Below are 11385 nucleotides of genomic sequence, written 5' to 3'. Positions count from 1 at the left end.
TCCTCTGCAAGCTTGTTGAAGTCCTTGGGTGGAAGTGGTCATTATCTAGTATCAGGCATCCCCTGGGAGCTTTGACATGCATCTGTTCAGGTCTGGGAGAGCTGTTGTTCAAAATCATACAAGTTAGCACGTTATTGATTGGTTTGGACACTGCTGGCAAGTGTGACCTCTGCTTGTCAGCTGATAGTGTGAGCAGAACAGTGGTTTCCAGCCATGGGTCTGTGTCACTTGCCTGGTTGGCAGGCTGAGACACTTCCTGCAGCTGCTGGGGTCTGTCCGTGGGTCAGTCTCGTCCACCATCACTTTGATCGGTGAGGGGTTCCTCCTCCCTCCCTCCCTGAGCATGAGGCTTCTGGGAAGGGTTTGCAAAACAGCCTCTGATCCGGATTCGGGTTTCAGGTTTTCTAGGTGATCCTTCCCCTTCCGTAAGTAGTGCCCTGAGTAGTTTGGGCTCCCAGTCAGCTGATGCTCTGTTCTTACCAAGTATAGTCAGATGCCTAGCAAACAAGGAGCTGGGCCTTCGAGAGCCTGCCATCTGACCTGCAAGGGGGACCCACAGGGAAAAGTGCGGCCCAGCATTCCAGAAGGCTTTGGAAAGGAGATGGGAAGTGGGTCTCCCTGGAGCCTGGCCTTGGAGTTCCTCAGTCTGACCCTAGCCAGTGCTTTTCCAGCTCTTCCAAAAGCAGTTCCTTTATAACCCAAACCAAACTAGCTTGTTAATTTCTCAAGTCTTATTCCTAATGTTGGCAGGCTTGTAGTTTTTGCATTTTTTTTTATAAATTCTAGGAGCATTAAACCATATACACACAGTAGAAGGGCTTTAGAGGTGGAGTCTTTTATTAAAAAAAAAGATTATTTATTGGAAAGTCAGATATACAGAGAGGAGGAGAGACAGAGAGGAAGATCTTCCATCTGATGATTCCCCAGGTGAGTGCAACGGCCAATGCTATGCCAATCTGAAGCCAGGATCCAGGAACTTGCTCCAGGTTTCCCACATGGGTACAGGGCCCCAAAGCTTTGGGTCGTCCTCAACTGCTTTCCCAGGCCACAGGCAGGGAGCTGGATGGGAAGTGGGGTTGCCAGGATTAGAACCGGCGCCCATATGGGATCCCGGTGCGTTCACGGTGAGGACTTTAGCCACTAGACCCTGTAACCGGGCCCTATAGGTGGAGTCTTACTACTTGATGCCAACTGACCGGGTTCCATTCCTGGTCTCCCTTGCCCATTACCAGGGAATGGTAATGCTTTTCTGAGCATGTTGTCGCATCAAAGCACAGAAGGACTTGGGTGCCCCCTCCTGTGCTGGATCAGAGCCCCCAGCTTCAAGACTCAAGCCCACGTAACTTACTACAGTGATGGGGACCAGTCACATCGGACAGCACAACTGGACTGATTCCATTCCTTTCCATGGTTGAGGATCTTGGGAAGACTGGTACCTTATCCTGGAGTCTTTCTGTTGGGTCATGCATGAGCCAGCCTGGTGAGACTGGCTGGCCTTTGGGCTCGGCAATGTGGGCGGCTTGCAGTTAGCTGCGGACACCCTAAGGAAACTGATCACACTGCTTAACCTCTAAAAAGTTGCACCCCGCCTCCCCCGGGTCCCTGGCCTTGAGTGCCCTGTAGCACTTGGCAGTGACTGGGGACTTGGATGCCACTCCTGACTCGATCTGGACAGACAGGGTTACTCTGGCGTGGTGAGGAAAAGCCAGAGGCCCCTGCTCCCGTTGTATGTGTCATTGTCTCAGCTGAGAACTTTGCAAAACTGACCAGGGCAAGGCGAGGACTCCTTCACCCCGAGCTCAACCTCCATCTGCGATGCCAGTTAGGTTTGTCCCGCCTGTGCGTGAGGAGCATTCAGGATCATGTCTAACCTGGGAGGAGCTTTCAGACGACAGGCACGCCACATCCAGAAGAACTGGGTTACGTGCAGCTGCCTTGTTGACTGGAATGTTCTGTGCTGGCGGTGTCACCTGTAAATGCTGTTGTTCTGTGGGCCTGCAAACACATCAAATTAGGAAACTGATACCAGGTGTGGCATGCATACATAATCAGCACAATGTAAAGGTCACACTGGGAGCCTCCAAGAGGGTCACTGGCTGGGCTGGGCCCTTGCATTGGTCATGTTTGAGGAACACTTGGCGATTGTTCTCAGCTACCCACACCTCTATTCCCATTGTTGTTTGTACTTGGGTGGAAAGGTCCAGTTTGGCGATTTACCACTCTGCCGGGACCACAACAATATTGCCTAACTACCTTGGTACTAAAGGCTTTGAGGCTACAGCACTGTTGACCCCTACAGTTCGGGCTGTGCTCACAGCACACCTGGCTCAACTTTACCTGAGAAGTAAACGCTAGAGGCTGGCATTCGCTGTTCACTCAGACCAGGGCGGTCAGAGGCTGGAGAAATGCTTGTCCAAGACCTTCCCACAGACATGGCTGCCAGTCAGCAGTGAGGCCAGCCATGTAGACTCCGGTCATCTGCCCCGGTCTACAGAGGCAAGCGTCTGAGCAGCTGTACTGAGCCAAGTTTGCTCAAGGCCCTTTGTGGCTGTAGATGAGCTCAGCGTGGTAGCACCCAGTCAAAGGGACAAATGTACTCATAGCCTAACTTGTCAAAGGCACCATAACAACAAGGTGCTGGCACAGGTGGGCACTGCATATGAACTGGGAGCTTGGGTCAGAGGTCAGCTTGAGGCCGAGCTTCGTGCTAATGAGCACCCCGGGAGGCTGGATTGAGTTGCAGGCTCCTGCCTCAAGCTTCGTGTTGCAGTACAGGGAGTGGACCAGACGATGCGAGATCTTTCTCTGTCTCTCCTCTCTGTAAATCTGCCTTTCCAATGAAAATAAATAAATCTTAAAAAAATGCAAATAACATGCTAGGAACTGAAACAAAACCCTATCCAGGTACTACAGTATGTATATACAGTATGTATATGTCATTCTCATGAATTTGTGCCGATTTTCATTTTGTGTTGCAAAACCCTGAGGAGTGCCCCCCCATAAGTGACGCTCCCATGGCAATCCCATTTGCATGACTATAGATGTCACAGAAACAGGTGGATAAAGCAAGCCAGCAGCCAGGACTTCCCTCCATGTGATCAGAGGCAGCCCCCGTCAGCATCTGTGATAACAGATTAATTCGCGGGCCTCGGGGACAGGGGACAGCGTGCAAGTCAGTCTTTGCAATTGGGATAGTCCTCTATAGCCACTGTTCTGGAATTAGACACACTGTGGAGGAGTGACCAGAGTGGACAACCCACCTGGCTCCAGAGTGCCGGATGCCTGCCTTTCACAGGACTGAACTCCCTGGGCCTGAAATAAAAAGTGGGAACACATCTGCAAGTGGACATGGCCGGCGTGAGAGAGCAGGGAAGCAGGTGGGGGCCTAACTCCCAGGATGCTGACCCTTGACGCAGGCTCCTGCTGGTCGCATGTCAACTTCTGATTCTGAAGAACAAGAACCCCGAGGGTCGTGGGAGACACTTCAGGCTCCAGGCAGACAAACAGAAGGCGGAGGCCCGAATTTCTCACACCCGGGGAGGGGCAGGCCGGCAGAATCCAGGCTCGCTGGCCGACCCTGCCCTCCAGGGCCCCAGACCCCGAGCAGTACACAGAGCATCCTGGCCCTGAGGAGAGCATCCTCGCCCACCGCACCGGCCCGCCCTCAGCCGGGCGTCGGGGCGGAGCCGGGCCGCCAGTGGCTGGGACCGCTGGCTCGTCCCGGCGCGCCACGTGTACGTAGGGACGAGCCGGAAGCGGCCGGCTGCAGAGGCGACGCGCCCGGCCGCGGCCGTCATGGAGGCAGAGGCCGACGTGCTGTCCGCGCGACCGGCCCTGGAGACCGAGGGGCTGCGTTTCCTGCACGTCACGGGTGAGTCGCCGCGGGCCGCTGCCCAGCGCGCCGCCATGATCGGTGGGTCGCCCTCTGCCTGGACGACCGTGGATGGCCGCACGCAGCCCTGGGCGGGCTGCCGAGCCGGACCTCCGCCTGGCCGGGTGGGCGTAGGGGAAGCCGCGGCTTGGAGCGGGGGCGCCCTGCTCTGGGCGAGCGAGCCTCTCGGCTGCAGTTACCGGGTCCCCCGAAACACCTCGTTCCCCACCCCACGCGTGACCTTCCTGCGTCGGGAACCTCCTGGGGGTCCTCCCCAGCCCGTGGCTCTCGGGTTCCCCCGCCCCCGTATGCCCGTGGGTGGCCAAGTTCCGCAGCCCGGCGGCTCCCCAGGCTGGCCGCGGTCACTGGTTCCCGGTTCTGGAAGCCTGCCGCCTTCTTCCTTGCAGTGGGCTCCTTATTGGCGAGCTATGGCTGGTACATCCTCTTCAGCGGCATCCTCCTCTACGTGGTCTTCCAGAAGCTCTCCGCCCGCCTCGGGGCCTGGAGGCAGCGGCAGCAGGAGCGCGCCCAGGCCGCCCTAGGTGAGTGCTGGGCCCGGAATCTGGAATCCCGGATCCGCGAAGCCTCGGTCCACACCCACATCTGTCAATATTTCCACGTAGCTCCTTGGGAGCAGTATGCGAGTCTCCTTGTGTGAGGGGAACAGGTCCCAGGCCTCTGAAGCCGACTCTGTGTGGGCTTTGTTTGTTTTAGGTTTATCTGTTTTTGTTTTAAAGGTTTATTTGTTTTTATTGGAAAGGCAGCTTTACAGAGAGAAGAAGAGATGGAGAAAAAGATCTTCCATCCACTGGTTCACTGCCCAAGTGGCCACAATGGCCTGAGCTGAGCTGATCTGAAGTCAGGAGATTCTTCTAGGTCTCCCTCATGGGTGCAGGGTCCCGAGGCTTTGGGCCGTCCTCAACTGCTTTCCCAGGCCACAAGCAGGGAGCTGGATGGGAAGTGGGGTTGCCAGGATTAGAACCAGTGCCCACCTGGGATTCTGATGCATGCAAGGTGAGGATTTAGCCACTGGGCTATCACACCGAACCCTGTTTGTTTTTATTTGAAAGGCAGAGTTACAAGCAAATAAGAGATCTTCCATGCCCTGGTTCACCCTAACTGAGAGCAGTGGCTGCAGCCGGGCCGGCCAGAACCAGGACCTTTATTGCAGTTCTCCCATGTGGGTGCAGGGGTCTAAGCACTTGGGCCATGCTTTCTCAGGCACTGCAGCAGGGACTCCAACCAGCACCCACGTAGGATGCCGGTGCTGCAGGCTGAGACTTAGGCCATGGTGAGGAATATTTTGAGAGCCTGTGTAATTAAACAAGTGCGGATGGCATTCCCCTGAGTCGTTCATTACTGAGGAAGGCTTCCCATCACGGACTAGCCAGACACATAGCTCCCCCTGGGCACCCATGTGCCCCTGTCTGTTCTGAATGCTGGATGAAAGGAGTAGTCTTTGTTCTGCTTAGTCACTTTTGTCCCATGCAGATCTGGGCTCATTACGTGGCAGACCGGGCTGGTGATAGCTTCCTCTTCCCTCAGTTGTCTCCCTGTTAGGGAGGCGTCCACGTTGTGTAAGGGCACCTCGCTGTGGCCATCAGATCGTCGCTGGGCAGCCACGAGGCGAATATGCTTATGTGTGGGACTGCCAGGAGGAGCCCAGAGGCCTTCGTTTCCGGATGTGGGTGTTTAGAGCTGAGGGGCCGTCCCCTGACCCCTCAGCTGTGGGATGTGCGCAGGGCAGGTGGGACTACTGCTGTGAGATCCTGCTGGTCCTGTGATGTGTGCACCCGAGTTGCCGACACTTTATCTCGCCCTTTCTCATGTTTTAGAGCCTGATGTGGTCGTGAAACGACAGGAGGCTTTAGCAGCTGCTCGTTTGAAAATGCAGGAAGAGCTAAACGCGCAAGTGGAAAAACATAAGGAAAAACTAAGACAGGTATGAAGTGGCTTTGGTTTGAATAAGATTCAATGCTGTTTATCTGAAAGCCAGAGTTAGAGATACGTTCCCTTTGCTGGGTTCATTCCTCAAATAGCCACAATGGCTGAAGCCAGGAACCAGGAGCCTCTTCTGGATCTTCCATGTTGGGACAGGGGCCCAAGCACTCGGGGCATCTGCTGATGCTGTCCCAGGCACGTGAGTAAGGAACTGGATGGGAAGCAGGCCAGCCAGGTCTCACCAGCACCCACATGGGATGCCGGCATTGTAAGGGACAGTGCAACGGCGGCTCCTCTTGCTGCTCTTTGTCGGCCTCTAGAGTGGAGTCCTGTTCCATCAGAAGCAGCCAGTAATTTAGGGCCTACATTGTGAGGAGTAGTGACGATAGCGAGGGAGATTTGGCTGTGGCTTGGGAAGGAGGCCGTGTGAATCTGGTAACATGCAGGGAAACTGCGAGTCACTTGCCGACTTGTGCTGGTGCGGGTGGAGGATGGCAGCAAAGATGGCTGCTTTGGCAGGCATCCCGTGGACACGGCCTGCTGCCTGCCCTGTCGCGCACGCACCCTGAGGTGCTGGAGCCCAGGAGAGACCGTAGCTGAGGGCCTGACCAGGGGTCCTGTGAGCAGTGCTGGGGTTCTCAAAGGTTTCTTGAGATGAGGCAGTCAGTGGTGCAGTGGGAGGGAGGACCAAGGGGTGTGGCGAGTGGCCCTGCTGTTTCCTGAGCCCAGGCCTCACTGCCGCTGCTGGTACTTGTATTGTTCTTAAGATGCTTGAACAAAATCATGACGTAAAAATCTATGTCGTGGAAATAAAGTGTGCGAGGGAACTTAAAAATTGTAGTGTGGACCTCCTCAAATTTCAAGCGGGCAGCTGAGTTTTAAAATAGTCCAACTAGGTAGTTCTGGTTGGGTCTGCCAGCTTGTGGCTGCATGGGACCTGCTGTTTGTGGAGTCTGCTGTGGCTGTGTTCTGGCTTCCCCTGCAGCCTGCCAGGCGCTCAGAACCACCTGCCCTCCAGGGTAGCTCTTCAGGCCCTCCTGTGCTTACAGGCAAGGCAGGCAGGGAGCAAGGGCAGACAGGGTCTTGGGGGAGCAGTGGTGGGACTGGACTCATGGCACCACTTCCAGGATGTGTATTTTTCAAGGTGACCTTTCACATTGCCTTGGGACATCATGCTATGATTGGAACAGGGAGGAACTCGGCTAAGTCTGAATTCTAACAGAAGTGAGAAGTGGAAGTGACCGTGGCGTGGCTGGACATTGCTGCGAGGAGTGCCACGCAGTGCCTGAGCCTGCGTACTGGGAGCCCATCCACTAAGGGACTGCACGCTCGCTATGCAGTGGTTTTCTGCTGAGGCTGGTGTTGCCTTAGGTTTCTGGAGGGTTCGACTTGGCGGAGCACCTTCAGGTCTGCTCTGATGCTCACAGCCTGAGCAGCCAGGTGACGACAAGCCTGGCCCAGTTCTTGCGTGGCCAAACTTGCCTGTGTTTTAGGACTGGTCCTGTGCTTGCTGCTTGCCTTACTAGCTTGCAAGTTCAGCTCACACCACCAGATTGCACATCTTAGGGTGCCTGAGGGAGATGCAGAGGAAGATGTATTTAAAAGGACCTTTCAGTGCATGGCTGGCCGCTGCTGTGTTCTCCCTGGCCAACCTCCGATTCCTCTGCAGCTGGAAGAAGAGAAGAGGAGACAGAAGATTGAGATGTGGGACAGCATGCAAGAAGGCAAGAGTTACCAAGGCCGAGCGAGGAGGCCCCAGCCGGTAGGACCGGGAGATTCCGTCGGGGCTGACTTCGGAGCAGGAGGCTTGCTTGGTTCCTAAGCCTGTGTCTGTCCCCACAGGAAGAAGATGGTCCTGGACCCTCTACATCGTCTGCCATTCCAAAACGGAAGTCTGACCGAAAGCCTCTGCGGGGCGGGGGTAAGCGCCCGGTGCTGTCAGATGGGAAAGAATGCTGACACTGGTAGACACGGGTCTGTTTGTTTCTTTGAGGGTGACCACGCGCTCAGGTTGTGAAGGGTACACAAAGGCGGGCACCGCACAGGGCCTGGGGCCTCCCCCTCCCGGTGCGGGTGCTCCCCTCCCAGTGCAGAGTGCTCCCCTCCCGGTGCAGGGTGCTCCCCTCCCGGTGCAGGGTGCTCCCCTCCCAGCACAGCCCTGCAGCGGGACGATGAATGGTTCAGGTCTTTCTCTCCAGGGCCACATTGCTGCTAGTAGATAACTTACCCAAGGAGAGGTAGGCAGGTGGTGCTCGGAGTCCAGCCCTGCCCTCTGGGGAATGCCCTGGCCGTCTGTCTCCACCCTGTGCCTGAGTTTCACAGCTGGGAAAATGGGACTTGCACAAAAAACAGAAACGAATAATCCTTTGTGACCGCCCAGAAATTCCAAGTTAACGCACAGAAGGGAAGAGCAGGAATGCCGGCATTCTGGGTAGGAGCACTTTCTCCTCCACAGGAGGGGGTCAGGCCGAGGCCTGGGCAGCAGGTCTGAGTCCTTGGGGGAGGCTGGGCAGTGGGCTCCTGGGCAGCATGGCCATGCACTTGGCTGACCTTAAGGCTCGGCTCACTCCAGGGACGTGGAACATCTGGGGAGAGCATGGTGAGATGGAGGAGAGAGGAAATCTTACAGAACGAACTGCACGTGATATGCTTATGTCCATGAGTAGCTCAGTGTTCCCACAGTCCGGGACCACCTTGATTTTACAAATAAAGGAAACTGAGGCCCAGAAATTCCATAACTCCACAGCAGCTGAGGAGCAAAAGCAGCTGACTCTGGTTGGCTCCGAGTGCAGGCACTCAGGAGCTGATGGGTGCCCAGCTCTCACGGATCCACGCTGCTTCGGTCTGGTGGGGTCATCTCTGTAGCTTGAACAGCCCGTGATAGAACACCACTGCAGCTTGAATGGCCAGAGCTTTCCAGGATTGAGAAGCTGCAGGGCTGTCCTGTCCTCACCACCAGAAAGTCAGTGCCAACACAGTCACAATAGGAAACAATTTTTAAAAGTAAGATTTATTTATTTACTTAAACGAATTACACAGCAAAAGAGAGAAATCTTGTGTCTCCTGGCTCACTCCCCAGATGGCTTCAATGGCTGGGGCTGGGCCAGGTCAAAGCCAGGGGCTTCATCTGGGTCTCCCACCTGCGTGCAGGGGCCCAAGCACTTGTACCATCTTCCGCTGCTTTTCCCAGGCCATTAGCAGGGAGCTGGATCGGAAGTGGAACAGGCAGGACTTGAACCAGCACCCTGTGGGATGCTGGCAAGGTAGGCAGCAGCTTTTCCCCTCTGCACCGCCACACTGGCCCCAACGTGAAGCTTAAAGTCCTGAAGGGCCTTGGACTCTGTTCATGACCTTGAATCCTCATCCTGCAGCACTGGGCATGCTGGCCTCTGTATCTGCTGCTGTACCTAGTTTTGTTTTGCATGTGGAATGTTGCCAGATTTCCCAGCCATCAATACTGTTCTGCTTCCTTTCTCCCACCCCAGGTTATAACCCTCTGACTGGTGAAGGAGGCGGAACCTGCTCCTGGAGACCTGGACGCAGGGGTGGCCCATCATCCGGTGGATGAGGCTAAGAATCTTGCTAGTGTCACTTTGGACATTAGCAAAGAGAGTCTTTAACCCTCCATTCAATTGCCTTATACACACTTTTCACAGTGACTGGCCAAGGGGAGGTGGGAATTCTCTCTGTTCTTCATCCTACCTGTGTCTCGAAGGGCTTCGGTCATAGGGCATGGGCATTAGCACTAGGCTTTGTCACACTCCACTCAGAGATGGTGGTTACACTCCTGGATCAGGGTTAGCTCTGGCTGGTAGGTTAAGCTCTCCAGCCGCAGAGCAGTGTTGATGAAGGAAGCCTAGTAATGATCCGTTACAGTACAGGTCCTGGCCGGTAGGAGTCGCTGTGGCAGGGTGTGTGGAATGATGTCTTCCTTATAAATGGTGAGCCCACCAGTGAGGATTACTGATGCAGACAGTTGATGGGGTTTATTTCTGTATATTTATTTTTGTGTATAGAACTTTGTTTAAAAAAAACTATAAATATTTAAAAAAAAAGTGAATAAAACATTTCTAGCAGCCTTGTTAATTCTGTTTGTAGACCTAAATCTGTCAAAGATTAAATAGCTTTTTCTTTCTCAGTCTCCAGCTGTTACTGCTTCTTCCTCACAAATGCGTGTGGCGTATGGCTGACTCCCTGGGGTCTGTCTGCAGGAGCCAGCCCCCTGGGGGAGCCGTCACGGGACACAGAGGGCCAAGGCCCCCTGAGACGCCCGCATCCCGTTTGGATGCCGGTTCACGTCCCAGTTCTGCCTCTTTGGATCCAGCGCCCTGCTAACAATGGCCTGGGAGATGCAGCAGAACACACTTCTGGCTGTGGGTGGTGCAGCACTAGCCATTATGGCCATCCAGGGATGGGAGGTATCTCTCCTCTCCTTCCTCTCTTCCTCAGTCTCCAGAACTCTGACATTCAAAATATATCAAAAAAAAAAGGAAGTACAGTAAGTTAGGAGGCACCTACTTTTTGGCATGGTGGGTTAAGCTGCCACATCAGCATTCCATGTGAGTGCCAGTTTACATCCCAGCTACTGCACATCCTAACTACCTCCCTGCTAATATGCCTGGGAAAGCAGCAGCAGGTGGCCCAAGTGCTTGGGCCCCTGTGCCCACAAGGGGGACCTGGATGGAGCTGCAGACTCTGATATGGCCTGGAAGATCCAGCCATTTAGGCAGTAAGCAATGGATGGAACATGTCCTATCTCACCCTTTCTCTTTCAAATCAGTCTAAAAAGAGATGAAAGTAATCTCGCCTCAGGTGACCACAGCTGACCAGGACTTTGTGGTCTCTGTGGACCACTGCCCTTCCATCCCCTTGATTGAGTCCTTTGGTAAAGGCTCTTGGGGATGTTCTACAAAGGGGTGCTGATGTACAGGCTACAGATCGTCTGTGCCGCCCAAGTCCTTGTCCTTACAATTTTGTATTTAGAAAACAAAAGATCAAGACTCATGAAAGGATTCTCCCTACCCAGCCTGGGGTCATCTACTCAGGGTGGCACCCAGGGGAGGATCCAAAAGGAAGGTGGGTAAGGGGAAAAGATGGCATCTTTTGTAATCTCTTCAGTCTTGAGTCAAACCAGAGTGAAAATCCTTTATCAGCTCAAGTTTTCACATTAAAAATATACGTATTAGAGCTCGGTGTCATGCCATAGCAAGCAGAGCCGATGCCTGTAACACCATCATCCCATATGGGCACGTGTTCAAGTCCCAGCTGCCTGGCTTCCAGTCCAGTGCTCTGACAATGACCTGTGAAAAGCAGCAGAAGATGGCTCAGATGTTTAGGTCTTTGTACCCATTTGGGAGGCGAATGAAGCCGTCTGGGCAGTGACCCGACAGATAGAAGATTCTCTTTCAACTTAATTTAAAAATCATTTTTAAGAAGACTTTTGGCTTGTGGGCTGACGTGGCCTGCATGCTGCCATGTGTGAACCCCTGCAGGAGAGCACAGGCCACAGAAGGAGCGAAGTTAACCTTTCCAGGGATGAGATGGAACATTCTGGAGTGATCTTGTGTGACAGT

General features: G+C 54.3%; 1 protein-coding gene across 3 annotated transcripts; it reads left to right on the top strand.

Annotated features, from left to right (window-relative positions):
* Positions 1-3778: 3778 nt before the first annotated feature.
* On the top strand, positions 3779-9953 carry SELENOS (selenoprotein S). Of its 3 annotated transcripts, none has more exons than XM_040969575.1 (6): positions 3779-3871; positions 4279-4413; positions 5707-5813; positions 7482-7574; positions 7655-7733; positions 9298-9953. In XM_040969575.1, the coding sequence occupies exons 1-6, from the start codon at positions 3796-3798 to the stop codon at positions 9378-9380; spliced, it is 573 nt and encodes a 190-aa protein (XP_040825509.1). In that variant the 5' UTR covers positions 3779-3795; the 3' UTR covers positions 9381-9953. The 3 variants fall into 3 exon arrangements, with proteins under 3 accessions (XP_040825509.1, XP_040825508.1, XP_040825510.1); XM_040969574.1 differs by having other exon boundaries at positions 3779-3913; XM_040969576.1 differs by having other exon boundaries at positions 3779-3913; positions 7655-7744.
* The last annotated feature ends 1432 nt before the right edge of the window (positions 9954-11385 follow it).

This window comes from Ochotona curzoniae, unplaced genomic scaffold, assembly GCF_017591425.1.
Source record: "Ochotona curzoniae isolate NIBS_2020 unplaced genomic scaffold, NIBS_Ocur_1.0 scaffold_4701, whole genome shotgun sequence".
Classification (NCBI taxonomy): Eukaryota; Metazoa; Chordata; class Mammalia; order Lagomorpha; family Ochotonidae; genus Ochotona; species Ochotona curzoniae.
This window is presented reverse-complemented; position numbering and strand designations above follow the sequence as displayed.

Coding starts and splice junctions, on each gene's coding strand:
- SELENOS (XM_040969574.1), top strand. CDS start 3,796: ATGGAGGCAGAGGCCGACGTGCTGTCCGCGCGACCGGCCCTGGAGACC. Junction 5,814..7,481: donor ATAAGGAAAAACTAAGACAG/GTATGAAGTGGC, acceptor ATTCCTCTGCAG/CTGGAAGAAGAGAAGAGGAG. Junction 7,575..7,654: donor GAGCGAGGAGGCCCCAGCCG/GTAGGACCGGGA, acceptor CTGTCCCCACAG/GAAGAAGATGGTCCTGGACC.